Genomic DNA, 23,518 nt, shown 5'->3' with positions numbered 1-23,518 from the left:
CTAGTTGGATTTCTTCTGTTATAATGAGTTTATTTATTTTGCTTTTTGGAGGGCAATTGGGGTTAAGTGACTTGCCCAAGGTCACATGGCTAGTTTTCATGTTAAGTGTCTGAAGTCGGATTTGAACTCAGGTCCTCCTGACTCCAGGACTGGTGTTCTATTCACTGTGCCACCTAGCCACCCCTATAATGAGTTTATTCAGATTCTTTTGGATTTCTCAAAATAAAATGAGTGAATGAAGGAATGTTTCTTAAGCATCTACTCTATGCCAGGCATTAGGTAGGTGCTGGAGAGACAAATACAAAAGTGAGATAGGAGTTGACACAGGCATTTACTAGCTGTGTGACTCTGGACAAATCACTTAACCTCCCTTAGTACCCTCATCTGGAAATTGAGGACAATAATGGTAACTACCTCACAGGGTTGTTGTTAGGATCACATGAGATAATATATTTAAAACACATTGCAAACATTAAAGCTCAATATAAAGGTGATTATGATGATGGTGAGAATGGTGATGATGGTGATGATGGTGATGGTGATGATGGGAAGATAGCCTATATATGGGAATGATAACCAGGAAAGATGATTTTGCTCTGGAGAGTCAGAGGGCTTGCTAGAAGATTAATAAAGCAGATTGTCATGCACTTTTCCAATAGCAATGACAGTATTGGATTGGATAAGCAGATTGGATTACCATTCTAAGAGCAAGGGATAGAAAGTGGAAGGGTAATTATGGTGTTGGAGGGAAGAGAGTATATCATGCAGTAGATGGCAAGAAGTCCAGGTAAGGCTTGAGTTTCTTGGTGGATGATTAAATGAGATATGAAGAATGATCTGGGGCCATTAGATAGGTGAGTTGATGCTTTCTCATAAGTAAGGATAGCTCAGCCCAGGGCACAGTAACCATCCTTTAACTTTTAAACTTTTTTTCAACCTTTATCTTTTACATGTACTCCAGCACATTCACCATTTTTGAGTGTGAGAAACAGCCTTGAGGAAGTCCTCTGAATAATTGAGGCATCCCACAGAATTTCCCTTTCTCTCAATGAGAAAAATTTCAAAATAAACAAACTTTTTCTCTAATCTTTTGTTCAGCTTTTTTCAGTTGTGTCTGACTCTTCATTTGGGGTTTTCTTGGTAGAGATGCTGGAAGGGTTTGCCACTTTCTTCTTCAGCTCATTTTTTTTTCAGTTGAGGAAACTGAGAAAAACAAAATTAAGTGACTTGCCTAGGGTTACACAGTTAGTGTCTGAGGCCAGATTTGACCTCAATGAGAGTCTTCCTGACTTCAGACCTGGCAATTTATCCACTGCATCACCTAGCTGCCCTGACAACACTCTGTCTAGAAAATGACAATTCACTTTAAGTAATGATCTTCATCTTTAACTATGGCCAATGACAAAGTTTTTCCAGTCTTTCTTTTGATCCTCCATCACAACTTAGTGGTAAGATCATGTTGCATCTTGCTTGTGGTCTTCCTATCTCCCCAGTGCATTGATTCTGCCCCTCAGAAGGTCTATTTTATAGGCTCTTGTAACAAAACCCACTCTTCTACACCAACATGCATTAGGAAAGCAAAAGGTACAGAAAAGACCATTTTGAAGTACAAAGCAGTGGAAAGTCCTGGCAGATAGGGTGTGACATGTCTCATTTGAGATCCAGGAAAATTTTTGTCTGAAAAATGTGATATGTGCTGAATGTTGGGAGAAATAGAATGTTTTGATATCTTCCCATGTTTGCTTTAAGGAATCTTTCTAAATTATAAGTCCTTTCTCTCTGTATGTCACTTTCTTGCTCAAGAATCTTCAGTGGCTCCCTATTACCTCTAGGGTAAAGTACACACTCTTTAGCATGGCATTCAAAAGCCCTTTGCTGTTTGGTTCTAACCTAACTTTCCAGCTTTATTTCAGATCAACATCCAACTCATACATAAGCTCTCAGGGGATGCAAGGAGAGAGTGCAAGGTGAGAGAATGCAATTCTTTTAAAGAATTTGACACTTGGGTATGTACTCTATACATGCTTCCCTTATACTTATAATAGTATAAAGGAGATAATTTCACAAGTTAACAATTGTCAAGAATTGCTAGATCTTTCTCTTCTAGATGTATTGGATGCAGGAAAATCAGATTGGGAAAACTTCCCTTCTCTGTTGGGTCATCAGATCACATTTGTAGAACCTAAGAACATAGCAAGAAGTCATTAGCAGATATAGACTGTTCTTAGGGTAGGTATCAGTGGAATCATCCTACCTGGATCATGGATTGGAATCATGAGCTAAAGGATAAGCAAGGGCAGCTGTTAGTCCTGCAACAAAACTGATTTTGTTGGACATTCTGACTCTGTACTTCCTTTTTTTACAAACCAAGGCAAATTCCTAGGTCAAGAGGTGGAAACAATGGGAGAGGCTGCAGACTGGACAAATGTCCACAGCTGGTCCAGAGAGCAGGACTGAAACCATATCTTGTTCTGACTCATGAGGAAAAACTCTGAAGAAGACCATAGGGCTAGTTCCACTCTGCTCTTGAGAAACTGCTGAAGTCTTTTTGAACAAATAGGTGTAGATGTGATCCTGGGCTCTTTAAAGGGCCAGGAAAGCACAAGGTCTACATTAAGGGATCTTGGCCTTTTTTTGTCATGGAGACTTTTGGCAGACTGGTAAAGCCCATGGACCCATCATTGGAATAATGTTTTTAAGTGCATAAAATACATAGGATTAGAATTATATATAAATAGATATGATAAATAAATATAAATAGCATATATAAAGTATATAAATAGGATATATATGTATATGTGTGTGTGTGTATCTCCCAAACCAGGTTTATGGCCCACATATTATACTGTAGAATGTCTGACCAAGTTAGAAAATTTCTAGCTTGAACCCATCCTCATTGTTTTTCTATTCCTTGAGAATAATTTCAGAGAGGTTCAATACCCCTCTGGCTAAAGGGTGATGAATTTGTAAGCCACAGCAACTTAGAATGATGGTCTACCAAGTTATGGAAAGGCTGCAGTCCTTATCAGTGGAGAAATACCAACCTGATCAATTCAAGACTTTTAAAAGTATGTATAGAATGATTTTGCATTATATACATATATATGTACATATACACACAGACATATTTGTGTCTAATGCTAGCCATTTCAAGGGTAGAGGAGGGAAGAAAAAAAGAAAAAAAAGTTACACGATAACTTTATTATATATTTAAAAGGAATAGCAAGTTATACACAGTAGTTTTGCAGTTCCACGAGCAATTATCTTGTTTTTATTATACTATGTTATGGAAATAGTTGCCTTATTCCATAAATTAAATAAATAAAAATTTAAAAATCAAGTAGCCATTATGAGTCAGGCACGGTACTTAGCACTGTACTGTACACTGTAATTCAAGATTAAAGTGGCATAGTTCTTGTTCTTAGAAGGTTACATTCTCCTGGCAAATACAGCTTTTCTCAGTCTATCTCCATTCTCTCTTTCTAGGCCTCTTACACATACCCTCTGAATATATTCCACATACCAGTCAGAAATGTTCACTGGCTGCCCCTTGTAAGTCATGTCCCATCTCTGCTCTGTGTGCTTTTGCACTGCCTGTCTCTCATGTCTGGAATACATACATGCCTCCCGCACTTCTCACTTCTGCCTCTTAGAATTCCTAGATCCCTTCGAGGCTCAGTTTAAGGGTAACCACTCCCATGATTCCCCAGGTACTAGGGCCCCTGAAACTATTCTGTATTCACCTTCTATATATTTTGTGTTATGAATGCATAGTTTGTTTCCTCTGGTAGAACATAAGCTCCCTGAGGTCAGGAACCATTTCATTTTTGTCTTTGTATACCCAGAGACAACATGATACAGGGCACAGAGAGTCAGTCTTAAAGCCAAGTAAACCTGGGTTCAAGTACTGCCTCTAAGAGAGGGGTGGGGGTGGGGTGAATGGGAAGTCACCCAACCTCTCAGTGTTCTAGTTGGGGTGTGAAACTCAAATAGAAACCAATACTGGTGGGCTGTACACTGACTGAAAACCACACTTTAACATTATCTGTATTGTACTAAATTTGGGTGGGGGAGGGGGGAAAAAGGGGGTGTTAGCTAGATGGCTCAGTGGGTAGAGTGCTGGGCCTAGAGTCAGGAAGACTCACCTTTATGAGTTCAAATTTGGTCTCAGATACTTATTAGTTGTGTGACCCGGGCCAATCACTTAACCCTATTTACCTCAGTTTCCTCATCTGTAAAATAAGCTGGAGAAGGAAATGGCAAACCATTCCAGTATCTTTGCCAAGAAAATCTCAAATGGGGGTCACAGAATTGGACACAATTAAAAAATGACAGCAAGAAAAATATAATTTTCATTTATTTTGTTAAACATTTCCCAATTACTTCTTAATGGCTTGGGCAGTAGAGAGTTTCTTCAGTGTGCCTCTGCACACAACAGAATAAGTAAGTTGCTGAGAAGATGCTAACCTAGAGGGAGTTCCTTATACCAATGTAATTAGAGATACAGTCCCTATTCCATTCCTAGGGTCTAGTATGTTCCATCCAGGGGTGGGGAACCTGAGGCCTCGAGGCCACATGTGGTCTTCTAGGTCCTAGGGTGCAGCCTTTTGACCGAGTCCAGATTTTACAGAACAAATTCTTTTATTAAGGGGAGAAGGCCTCATATAGCCTGGAGGTAGCAGGTTTCCATCCATGGTAGCACAATTCAGGGCACATTATAGGCATTTAATGAATGATTATTGACTGGATTACTACAGATCCTTTAAATAGAATACAAGATGTTTTACTGCCTACTGGCACAACAGCTGAAGTCGTTCTAAATTAATTTCTTTCACCTACTGTACTTGGTGCTGGGCCAAAGTTTGAATGAGGGCCTTCTCTTTAGTGATGGGTCATTGGGGTAGTATCAAGACTTGGCTTGATCTTTTCTCAACCTTGAACAAAATCATTGGGAGGCCTTTATCATCATCAATCAACACTTGCTGAGAATAATGTTTGCACCTTATGTACTTTAAAGAGCCTTTCAGAAAACCGTCTTGGAGTCATTTGGTAACTAGCCCTTCCTCATTAAGTATGTAAAATAATTCTTAGACTTAACAACAAAACAGGTCAATTATTAAGAAGCTGAGTGCTGTGAAGGAAGTACTGGATTCCTAAGGGGATCCATTAGGTATATGGAGATGAGATAACTCTCAAGGAGGTCTGATAAAAAGTGGGGCATGTCTGGTTGAAAATCTTAGTTATATCACCACAATAATAATAAGTCAACCTTCCCCTCCATCTTTGCCTCCAAAATTCATCTTCTCTCCGCCCCTCTGTACCAGGATATGAATTCTAAGGAGCAGCACCAAGTTGCAGAAAAGTGTAATTTAAACAGAGCTAAGAATGCCAATTGGAGCCTGTGAGGTTTAAGTTATGAGGTCTGAATTGGAGAAAAATCTTTTTTTTTTTTTTAATATTCAACTGAGAATGGTCAGTTTCCAAAGTAAAGTAGATTGGTAACACATATTATACACACACACATGCCAGCATAAGGCTCTCATATTCCTTCTTTCCAAGATTTCTGTAATGACTCCTTTTAGGTTCTGGAATTTTTGTAGAAAAAAGACAAGTGTATTAGACAAAGTTGCCAGAGACAGAGGAGAGCATGAGAAATGTCTCGATTCCAATGGATAACATTTGGTGGGCTCCCAAGGCACTTTCATGCCTTCTTTCCCTTGTCTTTTCCTACGTTCACAATCCTGTATAGGTCAGACCAGTCTGTTGGGAACTGCTCATATCTGAATCATGCATTCATCAGAAACCTGAGGATATTGGTAATTGAATGTTTTGCTTTTGAGTTAATTAAATTTACAATTAATTCAATAAATATTTATTAAACAGTTTCTAAATCTCAGTGGGCTGTAAGGTACTTCAGGGGGCATGAGGAAATATAAAACAGTCCCTGCTCTCAAGGGGCTTGTGATCTTTTTGGAGAAATCAGACACACAAACATGAGCCCACACACAATGTTGAATAAGAACACATATCCAAGAGATGAGACCATAGTACAATAGATATCCCAAAGCAGGTGCCTAATGAATTGTATAAATGGCACTGTACATTGAAGGGGAGGGAGTGAGGAAGTATGGCATAGTGGGTAATGTTTGAATTCAAAGTCAGAAAGACTTGGGTTCACATCCCTTCTCTGTTACTTATACTCTGTGACCATAGGTAAATTGCGTTAGCTCTCTAAACTGGTTTCCTCTTTTGTGAAATGGACACTGGAGTACCTGCCTTACAGCCTTATCATGAAACCCACAAGATAATGTTCCCTAAAACCCTCATCTATGACTTTTAAAGTCACTTTCCCCCTAGGTGGAATGTAGGCTCTTTCATTGTAGGAAGGATTTCTCTTCTTGTCTTTGTATGCCTTATTCCTACCATAGCACTCTGCATATAGTAGTCATTCAATAAATGCTTGTTGAATTTAATTGAGCAATCAGTGAGGGTCAGGGTGGTCAGAGAAGGTTTTATGGAGGAGCTGAGACTTGAGCTGGGCCTTGCACGACTGTTTCCTAATGTATCTAAATAGCTATTTTTAAGTGGAAAGAGACTGATAATCAGAATTAAGGAATGTTATAGCTGGGAGGAACCTTAGAACTCATCTAGTCATAGATTTAAAATTGGGAGGGACCTCAGGGGCCATTAACTCCAATAATTTCTCTTTATTGATGACGATTGTAAAAGTTAGGTGATTTGACCAAGGACATGTAGGTGACAAGGCTGGGATTTGAATCCAAATCCTTTAATTCCATATCTAGAGGTATTTCCACTGCATCACACTGAGGACCCTAGGACCCTGAGAGGTAAGTCACTTGTTTAAGGTCACACAGGTCATAAGTAGCAGAATTGGGATTAGAATCCAGTTCTTCTGACTTCAAGCCCTTGGGTCTTTCTAGCATGCCATATTTGCTTCAGAAACTCATTAATTTATACCAAAGTATGCTTGCTTCAGAAACTGTACATTCTTTACTACATATTTCTCCGTTAAATGAAATTTATTTCACCATATAGATACATAAAAAAATAAATGAGAGTATCTATGTCAATAGTGACGTGTACCATTTATCTACTTCTAATAACTCATAATGGATTCATTATCAGAGCATTACTGGGAGTAGCCTAATGAGGGATTAATGTAGATACAATACTACTTTAACTGAAATACTAATGTAACTTTCTTATTGATGAGGCATTATTTTTAAATGCTACTTAAAGGGTTTTTAATCTTTATCCAGAAGTTGCTTGTGTCTGAAGAATAGAGATTGGGATCCAGACCACAGCCTTCATCTTGTGTAAGAGTTTGCCTCCATTATGGACATGCCATAAATCAACAAAGGCCTTGGTATATTTTTATGTTTGGAGGTGTTTCCAAAGTATGAGAGCATCCCCCCATAGGTTTTCTCCTGGCCTTCTGGACTTCTGTGATGCAGTCTTATTCCTGGTGATTAAAGAAAATCAGTGAGCAAAAGCCCCATTCTTTTGCTTACTGTTAAATAATGTAATTTTTCATGTGCTGCTGGGGGCAGGGATACAATCCAACGTACAATCTGAAGCAGCGAAGTCACTCCTGGGGAAGAGACTGCAGAGAATTGGATTGTCATAACCCACTGAAAGGGATATGGTGGGTATGTTACCTCCAAAGAGAAGCACTTGACTTGATTAGATTGCTTGGATCCATTTTTAGTTGTTTAGAAAGTGTGTCTTTGAATTGGAAGATAAATCTATATTCTAAAAAATTTTAGCAACTAAATCATATCTTGTGAGGGCCACTGAAAAGGAAATAAATCTGTTGTTTTGCTTCTGTTAGCATTTTGTACCGGAACAATTTAGTACTGGGGAGATGTTCACAGATACAAATCATATTCTTTCCATAAGGCTTCCTGGCCGAATAGCTCGTCAGGCTGAATTTGTTTCTGGGAACATTGCTGATTTGTAGCCAATGGGAGCCCAGACATGGGTTATGCAGGTGTTTTGACAAAATGCCTTGGCCCTCAGAGTCCACGTTATGGAGGCTTTACCCTCCTCCCCTTCCCATAGACTCCCTTTTCCTCTCCCTAGTAAAGTGTCTGACATCCTTGTCAATATGTCCTATTTTAGAGAAAAGAAGAAGAGGAGAGGAAAAGGGGAGAAATGCAGATTCGCCTTCAGGAAGAGCGGAGAGCCAAAGAGTTATATTGGACCTTGAAGCAAGCCCAGCAGCAGAGCCAAGCCAGTGAAAAGGAGGATCGTGAATGGGAAGAACAGCGTGAGTAGACTTAACATTTGAAGTTTGGCTATGAAAGCAGAGAAGGGATTTGAGACTGACAACTCCTTAGTTCTATAGGATGACTTCATCAGTGTCTCCATTTTTAATATTCCTTAACTTTGGTAGTCTGGTTCTGAATCTCCATGAACAGAGACATAGTCATTGCCACCTTGAATATAGCTCCAGGGTTTGCAAATAGCATAGAAACTACTGATGAAACTCACCTACGGAAGGGGTCTAAAGAGGCATGCCCTTTTCCTTACCTTGGCAGCACTCTTGGGCCCTGGGCTGGCCCTGGAAAATTAAGGCTCCCATATGACAATAGAACAGGCAGTCAGCTGTATCCAGACCACAGAGTGACTTTAGAGTAGAATAAACTATAAGTGGCTGTGTGTCTTATTTTAAAATAGACATCAGAGCTTGAGCCTTTTCTAAAGGTTCCAAACTAGCTTAAGCAAGCAACCAAGTAACCACTGAAAAAAAATGATCCTGTTTGGCTTTTGAAATCCTTCCTAACCTGGCCTCTTCCCACCTGTCCAGTCAGCTAACACATCCAGTGCCTCTGGTTTCCTTTGTGTTCTTCACATAAGACACCCCATCTCCCAACTTCATGTATTGTCACTCTCAGTCTCCCATGCTTGGAGTTTACCCCTCTGTTTTTGCTCCCGCCTCCTGCCTTTTCCTGGTTTCCTTCAAATCGCAGCTAAAATTCTATTTTCTGCAAGACATCTTTCCTGATTTTTCTTGCTGCAAGTACCTTCCCTCTGAGATAATGTCCAATTTATCCTATATATACAATATATATTATGCATAAACATTATATATGTAATATATATTATATATAATGTTTATGCATAATTGTTTACATGCTGTCTCTTCACTTTTCCGTTCCTCCTGATCCCCATTGGATTTTGAACTCCTTGAAGGTAGGACTGTTTTTGGCTTTCTTTGTGTCCTTAGGATTTGGCATAATGCCCGGCACATAGTACTTTCTTAATAAATGCTTGTTGATTTGACTTGATCAATCATGAATAGGTCAGAGAACATGAAATGTAAGGGTTGGTAGAATTCCTTTGGTGCAAGGATATGTACTCTTAGATTTACACAAAGATTTTAACTATTTCTGTCTCTATGTTTCTTCTCCCCTTCCAGTATTTCCCTCTAGAGAAAATGGCCTGGTGTAATCACTTAAAATCATATATCTGCTATCTATATCATGGTGACAATGTGTTAGTTAGCAAGGCAGCAATCATGAAACAACCAGAATTCTCTGGAACAAGTATAAAGAAAGATTTTTTTTTCTTAAATTTTTTTCCCATCAGAATTGGATAGCAGATTCAGAGTCTGGATTTTCTTTCAGAACAAATTACGTCTGAAAAGTCAAAAGACTGGGAGTGGGGAGGAAATATCATGGTTTTTGCTCATCTCCTGAGTGCAATATTCTTTTTTCCTTCTCAATGGGCTCTTACTACTGGAGAGAAAACAGTGAGGGCACTAAGGAAAAATCTCTAGTGTTAGCTTTTGAAAGAACAATTTTGGTCATTCTCATTGTTAACAATAGCACGTATTTCTATTACTCTTTCAGGCTTAGAAAGCACTTTTCTTACAAGAACCTTGTGAAGTAATAGGTCAAGTAGTAGCCCCTTTAAAGATGAGGGAAACAAGGCATAGCTTTTCCCAGGGTCATAATTATAAGTTTCAGAGCAATGGCATTTCTCAGTATGACTTTAAGACTTGTTGGGGAGAGAAAAAAATTCCTACTAGCTAACATTTATACAGTATTTTAAGGTTTACAATAGATGACCTTCACAACAGCACTGTGAAATAGGTGCTATTATTATGCCCATTTTCAGATGAGGACATTGAGGCTGAGATAGGTCAAGTGAGCCTGGAGCTACACTCAGAACATTCTGGCAGGAAGAGATTGAAAGAGGAATAATAAGTCTCAGGGAGAGTATGCCTTTTGTTTCAAAAATTGTTTCTATTAGTATCCATAAGGAACCTGCTGAGAATAAGGTTGGCAAAAATTTCTCTATTAAAAAAAAGTATTTGAAATCAAGAAATCATTTCGTAGGAAAGGGTCTCCAAAGGTCACAGTCCATTCCTTTGTTTTTCTTTAGGACTAAATTCATTTCTTATGAATGGTACCTCTCTTCTGTCTAAGATAGTGGCCAAATGATGATTCCCTATCTTTCTATAGTAAATAGTAGTGTAAAATAATTCTCTTGCCTTAAGAATTTCTAAACATTCATATTCTATTATTAATATAAAATGCTAATTAACGTAAAATATTCTTACGATATCCATAGTGACACAGCCAATAAAATTAGTAGTATTAACTCCCATTTATCTAGAAATAGATGAAAACTTAAACAGATTTTTTTGCTAGTAATTGATATTCATATTGATGGTCCTCAGGCATGACAAAGTCCTGACGTTCAAAGTCCTGAATCATCAAGGAAAGATTCAATCCTACTCAATATCATTTTAGGCTAGCTGCATTTTATTGTACAGTCAATCTATGACTTGCAAATGGCTATTCTCCTACCACCACCATTCAGTGCTAGAGTTCTTGCTGCCATGAGAACCACAAGAGAAGAAGTGGATTCAGAAGTGGAAGAAGAAAAGAAACTCCAAAAGTTAGAAATATTTAAGGAGTCTGATCCTAGAGACCGATCCCTGGGCACGGCTAGCTGGCTATTGGAAAGGGGGAAGGGCTTCATTTCAGTTAATGAGCACCATCTTTTAAAAAGGTAAATAAATTGAGGGGTAAATTAGTCTAATCAGATTGTTGTTCTCCTAACATCTAGTGAAAATCAGCCACACTAAAGGGATGGGTGGTTGAATTGGGAAATGGAGGACCCAGAATGTAATTAATATTGGAGTATGGGGAATAGTGAGAGGTAGGGAAAGCTTGTCTGAATGGTGCAGAGGAAAGAATGGTGAGTTGAAGTAAGAGGAACCTAGGTTCAAATCATGACTTTGAAACTTATTGCTTGGATGATCTTAAGCAAATCATTTTAACTTCTCTGGGTTTCAGTGTCCTCAAAATTAGATGGTTCAACTAGATGACCTCAAAGTCTCTTACAATTCTAAGACTTTGATCCTATGGCTGTCAGTTTGGAGGACCCAGAACTCTTGTTAGTGCTATTAAATACAAGCAATTACCAAGTCCTGTCGTGTCTACCTTCATAGCATATTTTGTTTGCGATCCCTTACGTCCTCTAATACTGGCATCACTCTGGCTCAGGCCCTCTTTACTTCATTCTTGCCCTATTGCAATAGAATTCTGGTTGGTCTCCCTGTCTTACATCTCTTGTCATGACAGTCTGCCTTCCATTAAGCTGTCAAATTGATCTTCCTAAAGTGCAGATCTGATCCTTCCACTCTCTTATTCATTAAACTGGTTCCCTATTACTTCCAGGATCAAATATAATATCCTTTCCTGACATTCAAAGCCCTTCATAACCCAGTTCCTCCCTACCTTTCCAATTTTCTTTACTGTAAGACTTACTCTCTCCCAAGTACTCTGCCGTCCAGTGACACTGATAACCTTGCTGTTTCTTGAACCTGATACTCTACCTCCCAACTCTGTACATTTTCACCTCTGCCTTCTGGCTTCAGTTCTCTGTTAAAGTCCCTTTCCATGTTGACCTTAATGTTAGTGCTGAGGTTATTGCCAATTTATCCTGTATATGTCTTCTTTTTATATAGTTGTTTGCATGTTATCTCCCCTGTTAGGCTGTGAACTCCTTAAGACCAGACACTACTCTTTCTCACTTTTTTGTGTCCCTAGTGCTTAGTATGGTACCTGGCACATAAGTGCCTAATAAATGCATTAGGGGCAACTAGATGGTGAAGTAGCTTGCTGTTACAAAGCCCCATGCCTCAACTATAATGAAGTTGTGAATTAAACATGAAAAATGGGATTTTCTTTCTCATAGGAGATATTTTGTTTCAACTCTGAAGAGCCATGATTTCATTAGGATGAGTAGACCCTCTAGTAATGCAGATGCAACCCCTCTACAAATCAGTAGGTGATTTTAGTAACTACTTTTGTGGTCATCTATTTGTTGATGGGATTCAATAAATTCCATTAGAATTAGCTATGCTAGTCATAGGATTATGGCCATACAATATGTTGGTGGCCCATACCTGAAGCCTTTCTAGTTAGATAGGATCTGTGAGAGCATGTCCTCCATTGGGCTTTAAGAACCCAAGATGGCCTTTACCCATCATGGATCCTTAGGGAAAACAGACTTTACTGAAGAAGTGGCAGAGTAGGAGCTAGACACATGTGGTCCATTCTATTCTCTCTTGAAGGCTATGGACAGAACTTTTTCCAATAAAAGTATGTATTCTTACCAATCCTTTCCAGTCACTGTCCAATATTATACTACAAAATACTCCTCACACCATCAATGTGACTGAAGGCAGCATAGAGCATAGAACATAGAAAGAACGATGGACTAGACATTAGGAGTTTTGGGTCTGAATTCTGGCTCTGATACTTATTAGCTGTGTGGACCTGAGAAATTGCAACCACTTTGGGCCTCAGTTTCCTTATCTATATAATGGAGATGAATTATACTTTCTGTAAAGAGGCAACATGACACAATGGATAGATATTTGGCTTTTGAGTTAGGAAGACCTAGGTTCAAGTCATACCTCTGACCTTATTGACTGTGCAACTCAGGGCAAGTTACTTAACCTCGCATTATCCTAGGCAGCTCTCTAAGATGATAAATTATAGAGAAAGAAAAATCACAACACACTGACTTGCTATCCAACTCAACCACAATAACTTTCTCAAGCCTTTTCATCTCTCCGATGGTTCCCTTCTCCTTTGCCTCTCATCTGAGAACCTTGCTCCATATTTCACTGAAGAAAATATGGCCATATGTGCAGAGCCCCATTTCTCCCTCCTGCTAATCTCATGTTACTCAGATGCCTTTCACAATTACCTCTTCTTTCACCCCATCTCCCATGAAGGGGTGGGCCTTTTTCCTCACCAAGAAAACCTATACTTGGATTTTTTTCCCTTTTCATCTTTGCGTTCTGGCTTCCTTCAAGTCCCAACTGAAATTTTCCCTTACGTAAGAAGCCTTTTCCAATTCCTCTTGATGCTAATGCCTCCCTTCTGTTGATTGCCCCCACTTTATTTTGTATATCATTAGTTGGTATATGGTTGTTTACATGTCACTCTTAAGACCAGGATCTTACTGATCTTTGGCTTTCCTTTGTATCCCTAGTTCTTTTTTTTTTAAGCAATTGAGATTAAGTAACTTGCTCAAGGTTACACGGCCAGTTATTTCTGGGTGTGGTGCTGAGTGTCTGAGCCCGGGATTCGATCTCCAGGTCGTCCGGACACTGGAGCCGGTGCTCTTACTCGCTGAGCCACCTGACCGCCCCTGTATCTCTAGTTCTTAGCACAGTGCCTGAACATAATAAGTGCACTTACGTATTTATTGACTGACTATTGTCAATTAAATCACAGAGTTGGTCTAATTAATAATACTTGACTTCCCTCTTAAATCTTAAGATCTTTTTAGATCTTAAAACATGCTGTAGATGTGAACTGTTATTATTGATTGGATTTTAAGGTTAATGAGCACATATCTTACTCAATAAATCATTGCTTATGATGGGCTAAACAACTACATGATGGTAACTCTTTTTCCATGAATTTTAAATCCTGTGGAAGTTAGAATCTAAGTATTTGGGTGCCTTGTGCCACAACAGCCCTTCTGAGAATATTTTCTGCCATAGATTTTATAAAATTCTTGTTATCTTCTTCCAGTAGTGTCTATGAATATTGGTAAAGAAAAATATTTAGAATTATCACTAGTATCAGTTGGGGGGAGAGGAGGAAGAAGATGGGAGGAGGGTTAAGGAGGTATCTACTGCAGTCACTCTCAAGGTGACATCTTACATTCTCTTTTTTTTCCACTGCTCAACTCCTAGAAAAAGTCATCTAAACTTACTGTTCCCACTTCCTCTCCTTTCCAAACCCATTTAAATCTGGCTTTCTGACAGAAACCATTGTCTCTAAGGTTACCAACCATATCTAAACTCATAAATCTAGCAGCCCTTTTTCATTCCTTATCCTTCTTAAATTTTCTTCATCTTTTGACACTTTCAACCATCTCTTCAGCCTTTTTCTTCCCTTAGCTTTCATGACACTGTCTTCTCCTGGTTTTCTTCCCACTTATGTGACTACTTCTTCTTAGTCTCCTTTGCTAAAATACCTTCTATTTTCCACCCTAGCTGAGGACTTTCCTCAAATCTCTGTCCTGGGTTTTCTTCTGTCTCTTTAAAGTCTCTCTATGGGTGATTTCATCAACTACATAGGTTAAATTGTTATATCTATGCCAAAGCCTCCCAAATTGATATATGCAACCTAATATTTTTCCTGAATCCCGGTTTTTAATTGTTAACTACCTGTTGGACATTTGCATCTGGATTGCTTGAGTGATACTTCAAACTCAACAGTTCTAAATCTAACTCATCCTTCAAACTCCCCTGTTCTTGTCAAAGCTACTACCATCCTTCTAGTCACCCATGTTCACACCTTGAAGCCATTTTCAATTACTCTTTCTCCCTAATCCTCTCATGTCCAATCAATGACCAAGTCTAGTCAACTTGACCTCTATCAGTCTGTCCAATACATCCCCTTTTCTCCATTAGCAAGGTCATTGCCCTACTTCAGGCTCTCATCATTTTGAACTATTGTAATACTCTCTTAATTGGTTGCCCAGATTCCAGTCTCTTTCTCTCTAATATATTCTCTACCCAGTCAATGAAATAATTTTCCTCAAGCATAACCACTTGGCTCTGAGATTGTGCCTTAACTCCACTTCTTGAGATCCTTAGAATTTCTTCAAGACTCATTTTATTAACCATCTCTTACAGGAATTCTTTTCTTTTTCTCTCAATTATTATTCCTCTTTCCTCACTCAAATATTCTTATATTTGCTTGTGAATCCTCAGTAGGTAGTAAACTTTTTGAGGTCAAGGGCTCCTCATCATTTTTGCTTCCCCAATGCCTACCACAGTGCCTTGTACATAGGAGGCACTTAAATGCTTATCAGATCTAATCAAAGATAGTATGTTTTACCTGTTTTATGAAAAGGAAAATGGCTGATAGTCAAAAGGGGATATACATGACACAATCCGTAGAATGTTGGGTGGGGGGATCTACATTGCAGGTGAAAAGTAACTACATGTGGATCTGTCAGAATGTTTTCATATATTCATAGGCTATTTGAGTTGGAAGGAACTTTAGATAACCTCTAACCCAATCCCTTCATCCTACATATAAGAAAAACAAGACCCAAAGAGGTGGATTTCTTTCCCCAAACCTCCTTAATTTTATTTGAATATTGTTTTCTCTCTTTAAAATATTAAAGTGGAATAAAGGAAAAAAAAAGAAATGTGATGGTCTAGTCACTGCATATGCAGGTATAAAGAATTGAAATTATCCAGCTTATAGGCTACAGTTTTGCTAATTAATGTACTGTGATAATAGAAATTGGAAAATCACTCTAAAAGAGAGAAAATATGCAATGATTCCAGTCTTATGTTTTATTCTTTTCATTTAGGGTTTCTTAAAGACAGATTAGCTGAACTCAGGAACCTGCCATTCACAGTCAACTGAGCTATTCTGCACCAAATTAATTTAATTTGAAGGATACAATGGTGCATTAATCCGATATGGTGTCTAGGTAGCAGAATTTCTTGATAAAACCCCAAATTAGATTCTCCAAGTTAAAAAAAAAACAACAAAGAGGAATTTATCCCATGTGGGATCATTTGAATATGGAGTTAACTATTCATTCTGAACAGCTGAATTGGTCCTAGGTCTCCAGGAGATGCTGAGAGTGAATTTAATTTACTAGTTTACCAGCTGTGAATGGTTTGGCAGGAGAGGGGCAGTTTGAGCAGGAGGCATGATCCATTCACCCAGAGAAGTTTCAAACTGCATAAATTTAAAATATGAACCACTATGATTTGATGGATGAACTTTTTTTTTTCCCCTAATGAAGTCTTACCAATTCCTTTCTCAGAGAAGGCTGTTTTTAAGCATGACTTTTAAACATTTATTCAAGACATCATTTAATCAAAAACCCATTAATATAGTTTGTTTTTATAGTACTTTCATTTCCTAAAACATCCTTTCTCTTTCCCCATCAAGAGCCATCTCATATCATAGAATAAAAAAGTAGGGAAAAAAACAATTCAGGAAAATTAGCTAACACATTAGTTTAATCGTTGTATGCAGTGTTTTATAACGATAGCCTCACATCTCTACAAATAAGAGAGGGAGGTACATTCTTATATGTCTGCTTTGGGGCTAAAGTTGTTCAGTATAATTATAGTGTTTGAATTTAATTTTTTTGCATTTGCATTCAACAAACATTTATTAAATATACACTATGCTCAAGACACTAGACTAGATGCTAAAGATAAAAAGACAAAACTGAAACCATGCTTGCCCTCAGGGAGTTTCCACTCTACAGAAGTAGAGATGACCCTGTGCACAGATAAATGAGTATAAGGTAATTGAGTAAAAAGACATTAACAATCTGGAGGGGGGAGGAAGGAAGGAAGGAAGGAAGGGAGGGAGGGAGGGAGGGAGGGAGGAAGGAAGGTAGGAAGGTCAGGCAAAACCACAGATGAGATGGCATAGGCTAGGCCCTCAAGGAAGATTGGACTTTTGAGAGGCAGCATTGAGGATGAAGAGCCTTACAGGCAGGTGATGGCTAATACAAATGTGTCCTGAGGTGCTCCTGAAAAGGACAATGTTGGCTTAGAACCTGTGACAAATGAACTACACAGGATAAATGCTTGATTTTACATTAAATTATTATTGTTATTATTATTGGTAATGGAATGTGTTGGGGGATTGAAAAAAGGAAAGTGAATTAAAAGGGGAAATTTTGGAGAAAGAAAGATCCTCAGCCTATGCAAATGAGATGAATCATTGTTTTAAATGTAGCCTTATATGCTTATAAAGTCACAATTGTTCCTTTGCTTCTCAAAGAAATTTTGCTCTGCAAACGAGAGTAAATTTGTGGTTGCTTTGTGGCAGCAGTTGGAGCCTGTAAGCAGTCCCTGGCTGATCAGAATTTCAGAGGGAACTGGCAACCATTCAAAACTGATATGAAGACTCCTAAAGCTGTTATGGAGGAGGTGTTTAGGCTCCTTAATTAACTTCCTAGTAATTTAGCCAAATAGTAGGAAAAGAACTCTAGACTTGCAATTGGAAGATCTGAGTCCCAGCTGTGCGCTTTACAAGCTGTGTGATCCAGGGTAAATCATTTTACTTCTCTGGCTCTTTTCTCATCTATAAAATGGGGGTAATAATGAATGCCTTACATGTCTCGCAGGGTTGTTGTAAGGAGTCAATAATGTAATATTACTGATGCTGACACTTGGATGAAGAAACAAGCAAGAAAACAAAAACCCCACCTAATGATTGGGTATATACCTGACGAGAGTGATATCCTTTTGTTTTTCAGTCATTTTTCAGACCTTTTCAACTCTTCACGATCCCATTTAGGGTTTTCTTGGCAAAGATACTGGAGTGATTTGCCATTTCCTTCTCCAGCTCATTTTACAGATGAGGAAACTGAGACAAATAGGGTTAAATGACTTACTCAGGGTCACGCAGCTAGTTAAGTGTATGAGGCTGGATTTGAACTCAGGTCTTCCTGACTCCAGGCCTGTTACTCTATCCTCTGTGCCACCTTACTGCTCTCATAGTGATATCCTATGGTAATCTGAAAAAGACCTAGGACCTAGGACTTTTCGTGGGCTTCTTGTTCTGTACATCAGCATAGGTACTGATCAGTGTCTTCCATGTTGTCTTTTTTAAAGTTCATTGCTTTTATTTGCAAAAGTTCTATGAGATGGAAAGTTGACTCTCTTATCACCTTCAAATTTGCCGGAATAACAACAATTTCACCTGGATGATACATGTGTTTGACCTTTGCTTGGGTTTATTTTTTTGAAGTGCCAAAAAAGTCCTCCCTCCTTCAACCACTGGTTAGATAGACCTTTAGAAGTTCAGTTGCCATTGAACAGCTAATAACTGTTGTTATTGGTCAGTTGTATCTTTCATATATTTTTTTGGCAAAGATACTGGAGCGGTTTGCATTTCCTTTTCTAACTCATTTTACAGATGAGGAAACTGAGGCAAACAGAGTTAAGGGACTTGCCCAGGATCACATAGCAAGTAAGTGTCTGAAGCTGGATTTGAACTCAGGTCTTCCTGATTCTAGGCCAAGCATTCTATCCACTGTACCCTCTATCTGCCCAGAATGGCAGTCTCCTGGGGAGAAATTTGGAAAAGAGGGAAAATAATTATGTTTTCTTTTCCATATTTAGGAGACTTGAGAAACCAACGAGGGGGAGGTACATGACTTCGCAAAGGAAGTGTCATTGGGGAACTCAGGCAGATCCTTAACCCATCTTTGCTAAGTCCTAGTGAGTTGTATGAGATAGAGCTTAAGGTCTAATAAATGTAAGAGGAAGGTTTGAACCTAGGTCTGAGCCTAGGATTCTCTCTATTTTACCATATTGCCTTTATATGAAGGGGACAATGTAATTTGACCTGGCATGTATTTTCCATTACAATTTTCTTTGGTCCAAAGATCAATAAACCAGCATTTATTGAATGCTTATTATATCCCAGATATTGTTCTAGCATACAGAGGCAAAAGCAAATTAGTCCCAGCCCTCATAGAGATTATAGTCTAGCAGAGGGACTTGGCATGATCATATTTATATGTATACTTGCAATATATACAAAAATGGTGCCAGCCACAGTTTCTAGTAAGGAAACAAATGAGACTGAGAGGAAAGAAAACTTGCCCTAGGTCACATAGTTAGTCAGTAGCAAAGCCAATATGAGAATTGAGATCTCTTTTTCCTCATGCTTGAGTCCCAGGCTTGTGTTGACATCAACCCAGACCAGCTGCAATTCCATACTCAGTTGCTAGTTTGGCTTGGCTGGGAAGAATGACTTGGCGCCTGCTCTCCAGCTTTCTGCGTTGCCCTCTTCTTGGATGAGCATGCTGGCTTTTTGAGTGGAGTCTGAAAGCTCGGGGCTGAGGAAGGTCATCAAGATTGAATGTTTCAGTCATAAGAAAATGCTCATATTGCTCCAGGAAGGGATTTAGAGCTGTGATGGATTCCATCCCTTTCCAACCATTTTTCTCAAGCTCTTTAAATAGTACACAATAGAATGTTCAGCGACTGCACCCCACTGAATAAATGGAGGTGATTTTGCCCAAAAAAAAGAGAGGAACATTTATGAGGACTTGCATTCATAGGGATTTCAGGGTGAAATTTCTAGCTTAGTACAAATATACAAATTCACACACACAGAAAAACACTTTTAGAAATAAAGAATATAATTCTTAACAGTGATCCTAAAGACAGAGACACAAACATTTATGGAAATAAGATGGAATTCGATGGCCAGTTGATACTTATGATAGACCCCTATGGCCTTTCATGTGGCTGATAAAGAATGGTCAAAGGGGGAACATGAGAGAGCATTTACTGACAGAAAAGAGATGATCCAAAATGGATTCAGGGGAAGACCTGGTATATCCTTTGATCTCACCTATTACTTCTGATCAATTCAAGACATGTTTCATTTTTCTTATTAGAATCTCTTTATCCCGCTCTTCTCCCACCTCCTGAGGGTTAGAAGTAAAATCTACATTCTAAGCTGCATAGCAGTTCTGAGAACCAGTTTGGTGATGCTTTCCCTTTTAAAGGAGGGTAGGGAGTAAATCTATTTTGAACCAAGGAAGTCCAACCCTAATAAAAGAAAGTCACCTACCTCCTCAGTCTAGTCAAAATTCTCTTTCTAAATCTAAGTAAGGAAAGAGGGAATAAGCATTTATTAAGTGCTTTCTATGTGTCAGGAACTGTGCTAAATGCTTTACAAATATAATCTCATTTAATTCTCACACCAGTCCTAGGAGGTAGGTGCTATTATAAGCCAATGATAGTTGATGAAACTGAGGCAGATAGAGGTTAAATGTCTTGCCCAAGGTCATACTGTTAGGAAGTGTCTGAAGTCAGCCTTAAATTTAGGTCTTTCTGATCCCAACCTCCCCCCCCCCCCTTGCCACTGCACCACCTAGCTACCTAGGGTTAGGGTTATCTCCATTCCAAGTAGCCGGAAACTTATGAGATGGCAGCTGATAATTATTATTTTTCAGAGATTATTGAATAAACAGGCTTTGAACAGATTCTAGGTCAATTAATAGGTGAGGGTAGAGAGACACTATTCTAAAAATACCTTCAATTTAAATAGCACCTTTCTTCTGAAAGACTCATTGTTTTCATACTATTTCATTTGTCTCACAATATTTCTATGAAGCATTAATTATTCTCCCCGGATGGAGAAAGTCAGAAAGCATATTGAGAGCATATTCCAGTCATCTAAGGCGAAATGGAGAACAGAACCTATTCTTGTCCGTTGTGTTTTCTATTCCTGAAGATTCCCAGTAGAACAGCTTCATGGATAGACACAGTGGTAACTGTCTTTCTGGGCGTTTCAAATGAGCTTTAGTGACTCCAACCTTACTCTGCCAAGTAGCAGAGAAGCAGGAGTGATAAGCCAGGCCCTTCCTCTCCTGTTGCTGAAATTAATCTTCCCAGGAATAGACTGGCCAGGTTCCATCATCTCTTGCCTCCATGCAGCCAAGTCTGACTATGGGGCAAGCTGTACAAGGGGTCAGGGTGAAAAATGATCCATAGGGTGAAGAGCAGGGTGGTAGGAGGTGAACATGGTTACAGTATCGATGTCATTAGCTAATTAGGTAAAGGGATGAAATTTAGAATGGAACAAAGATTCATCTCTCAGCACCATGTTGTCTCCAAGTGACTCCAGAGAGTGGACAATCTACAGCTGCTTTTAGTGTCTGCTTTCTGTAGTTCCTTTAAATTTTGCCAGGCCAAATAAGACCCACAAAAGACCCAAGAATTCAAGCTGGATGTCTCTGTGATGGCAAATTATTTTTGCTGCTTTTTATAGGAAATCCACTGGGTAAAATATCTTAAGTAATCAGCAACAATAAAATAATCAGGCACTGTATAGCTAAAATATAAATTATGTTGATATTTATTTTGGAAGAGAATATTGTACTTGGAACCAAAGCTGGTTTGTGGATTATTTGGGAAAAGAACATCTCAGCATGGAGGGACTATGCATGAATCAAAGTCCTCACACTACAGGAAAGAGAGTAACGTCATTCTATTGTTCTTGTTGCATGATCATTTTAGTTATGTTGGAATTTTCTTGGCAAAGATCATGGAGTGGTTTGCTATTTTCTTCTCCAGCTCATTTTACAGAGGAGGAAATTGAGGCAAACAGGGTTAAGTGACGTGCCTAGGGTCACACAGCTAGTAAGTGTCTAAGGTCAGATTTGAGCTCAGGAAGATGAGTCTTCCTCACTCCAGGCCCAGAACTCTATTCAGTGTCACCTAGCTGCCCAAGATCATTCTACTTTTCCTTTAGAATTTGTTCTAGTTGGGTTAAGAATTTTTCCATCAATGTTATATTTTGGAAGATTTTTAAAAGAGAGGCATAGTGGAGGTGATCAGTTGAATGACTAACTTGAAAAAGATTCAATCCTGTATTCTTCAGAATGGCATAATTATCATATTTTGAAGGGGAATCATCCCTACCTCATGACTCTACATCAAGGAAATCCTCACTTCTCAAATGAACTTTCAACCTTCTTGCATTTTAAGATCCTACAGGTTTCGAGCTGAAGAGACCTCAGAGGTCATATAGTTCATCCCCATCATTTTACTGATGGAGAAACTGAGGCCTAGAGAAGGGGAATGACTTATACAAGGTCATAGAGCTATTTACTGACAGAGTATCTTGGAATCCTCTTGTGTCCTGACCAATGCTTCTCTACTTTTTAGCAATTTCAGAGTTGGGTCAATGGGTCACATGACTTTACAAGCCCGTTCACAAAAGTTTTTGTCCAAGAAATTATTTTGTTTTTCATTCGGCTGATAGTTGTGTCTTAGAGGATCAATGGTACTATGTTCTTTTTGCAGAGGCAGTGAGGATGCCAGGAAAAATGTGGAGATTTATTGGGGTAGAAATTCCAATATTTCATGCTTGCATGTAACAGCTAAGGATTCCTCTCTTGGTGCCAGGGACAATTACTGAAAAATTAAGCTGAGCATTATAATCATATCAATTCCCACGTTAGGGAAAATTGCTCTCATAACTTCTGATGGTACTATTGGGAGGTGAAATTAAATGGTAAATGCTAACTTCTCAAGTGTATCTAAGTTTGTAATATTCCAAAGATGAAAACTGGGGATGAAGTCTCAGGACAGCACCATACTTTTGAACAGCATGACTCAGCACATATTACTTAACTTCTCTGGGATCTCAGTTTCCTCATCTGGACAATGAGAGGATTGGACTTGATGCCCTCAAATTTCCCTTCCTACTCACAATTTATGAGCCTATGGCACTATAAATGCTTATATTTTCTAGTTTTGTTTAATTCCTGGTCTGTTATTGACCAGTCCCTCTTCTCGGCCATGTATACCATTTGTCTGCTGATATCTGTCTGTTAGGTATTGTAAACTCTTTAAAGGGCATGAGCTATATCTAACTTTGCTGACAAGTGTGCAGCACATAAATCACTCTGGGGTCAGTTATTGACTATTATTTACTGATTATGATGATGAATGATGATCTGCTGATGATGAGAATGGTGATCGTGATGACAGGTTTTCAAAGAAAAAAAAAACACTCTCTAAATGTCATTGTCAAGTAAACTTAAATAGAGAGCAACTTCCATTTTCATCCTCCAGTGTCTCTCAGAGCCCCTTAGACACTACTGTAGTGCTGTAAATATTTACTGATGGATGAGTTGTCCAATGAGTCAATAAGGATTTTTAAAGGGTCTGTTATGTGCCAGGTACTATGCTAAGTGCTTGGAATAGAAAGAAAGATAAAACAAAAACAAAACAAAAAAACAACAGTCTGTGCTCTCAAGGAGCTCATAGTGTAAGGGAGGAGTTTATGTCTAAGGAACTGGTTCCTTATCAGAGCTGGGAGAATGGCTGATGAAGGAAATATTCTTGTAGCCATATGATATAAGAAAAAGCTGCTTTTAGGTCAGGGACATTTTCACCTAGCCTGTATCCCCCTGTACACATAACATGATGCAA

General features: G+C 38.7%; 1 protein-coding gene across 1 annotated transcript in view; it reads left to right on the top strand.

The window, feature by feature from the left end:
• SH2D4B (SH2 domain containing 4B) overlaps positions 1-23,518 on the top strand; it is a 199,162-nt gene that overhangs the window by 73,623 nt on the left and 102,021 nt on the right. Inside the window, exon 4 of the mRNA XM_069067317.1 lies at positions 8,143-8,290. Within this exon, the coding sequence (XP_068923418.1) occupies positions 8,143-8,290 (148 nt within the window). The remainder of the gene's footprint in view (positions 1-8,142; positions 8,291-23,518) is intronic.

The sequence above is a fragment of the Petaurus breviceps genome, unplaced genomic scaffold (genome assembly GCF_028583685.1).
Source record: "Petaurus breviceps papuanus isolate PSGF00001 unplaced genomic scaffold, PetGlider_PUasm1.0 90740, whole genome shotgun sequence".
In the NCBI taxonomy this organism is placed as follows: domain Eukaryota; kingdom Metazoa; phylum Chordata; class Mammalia; order Diprotodontia; family Petauridae; genus Petaurus; species Petaurus breviceps.
Note: the sequence above shows the minus strand (reverse complement) of the source record. Positions and strands in the feature narration are given on the sequence as shown.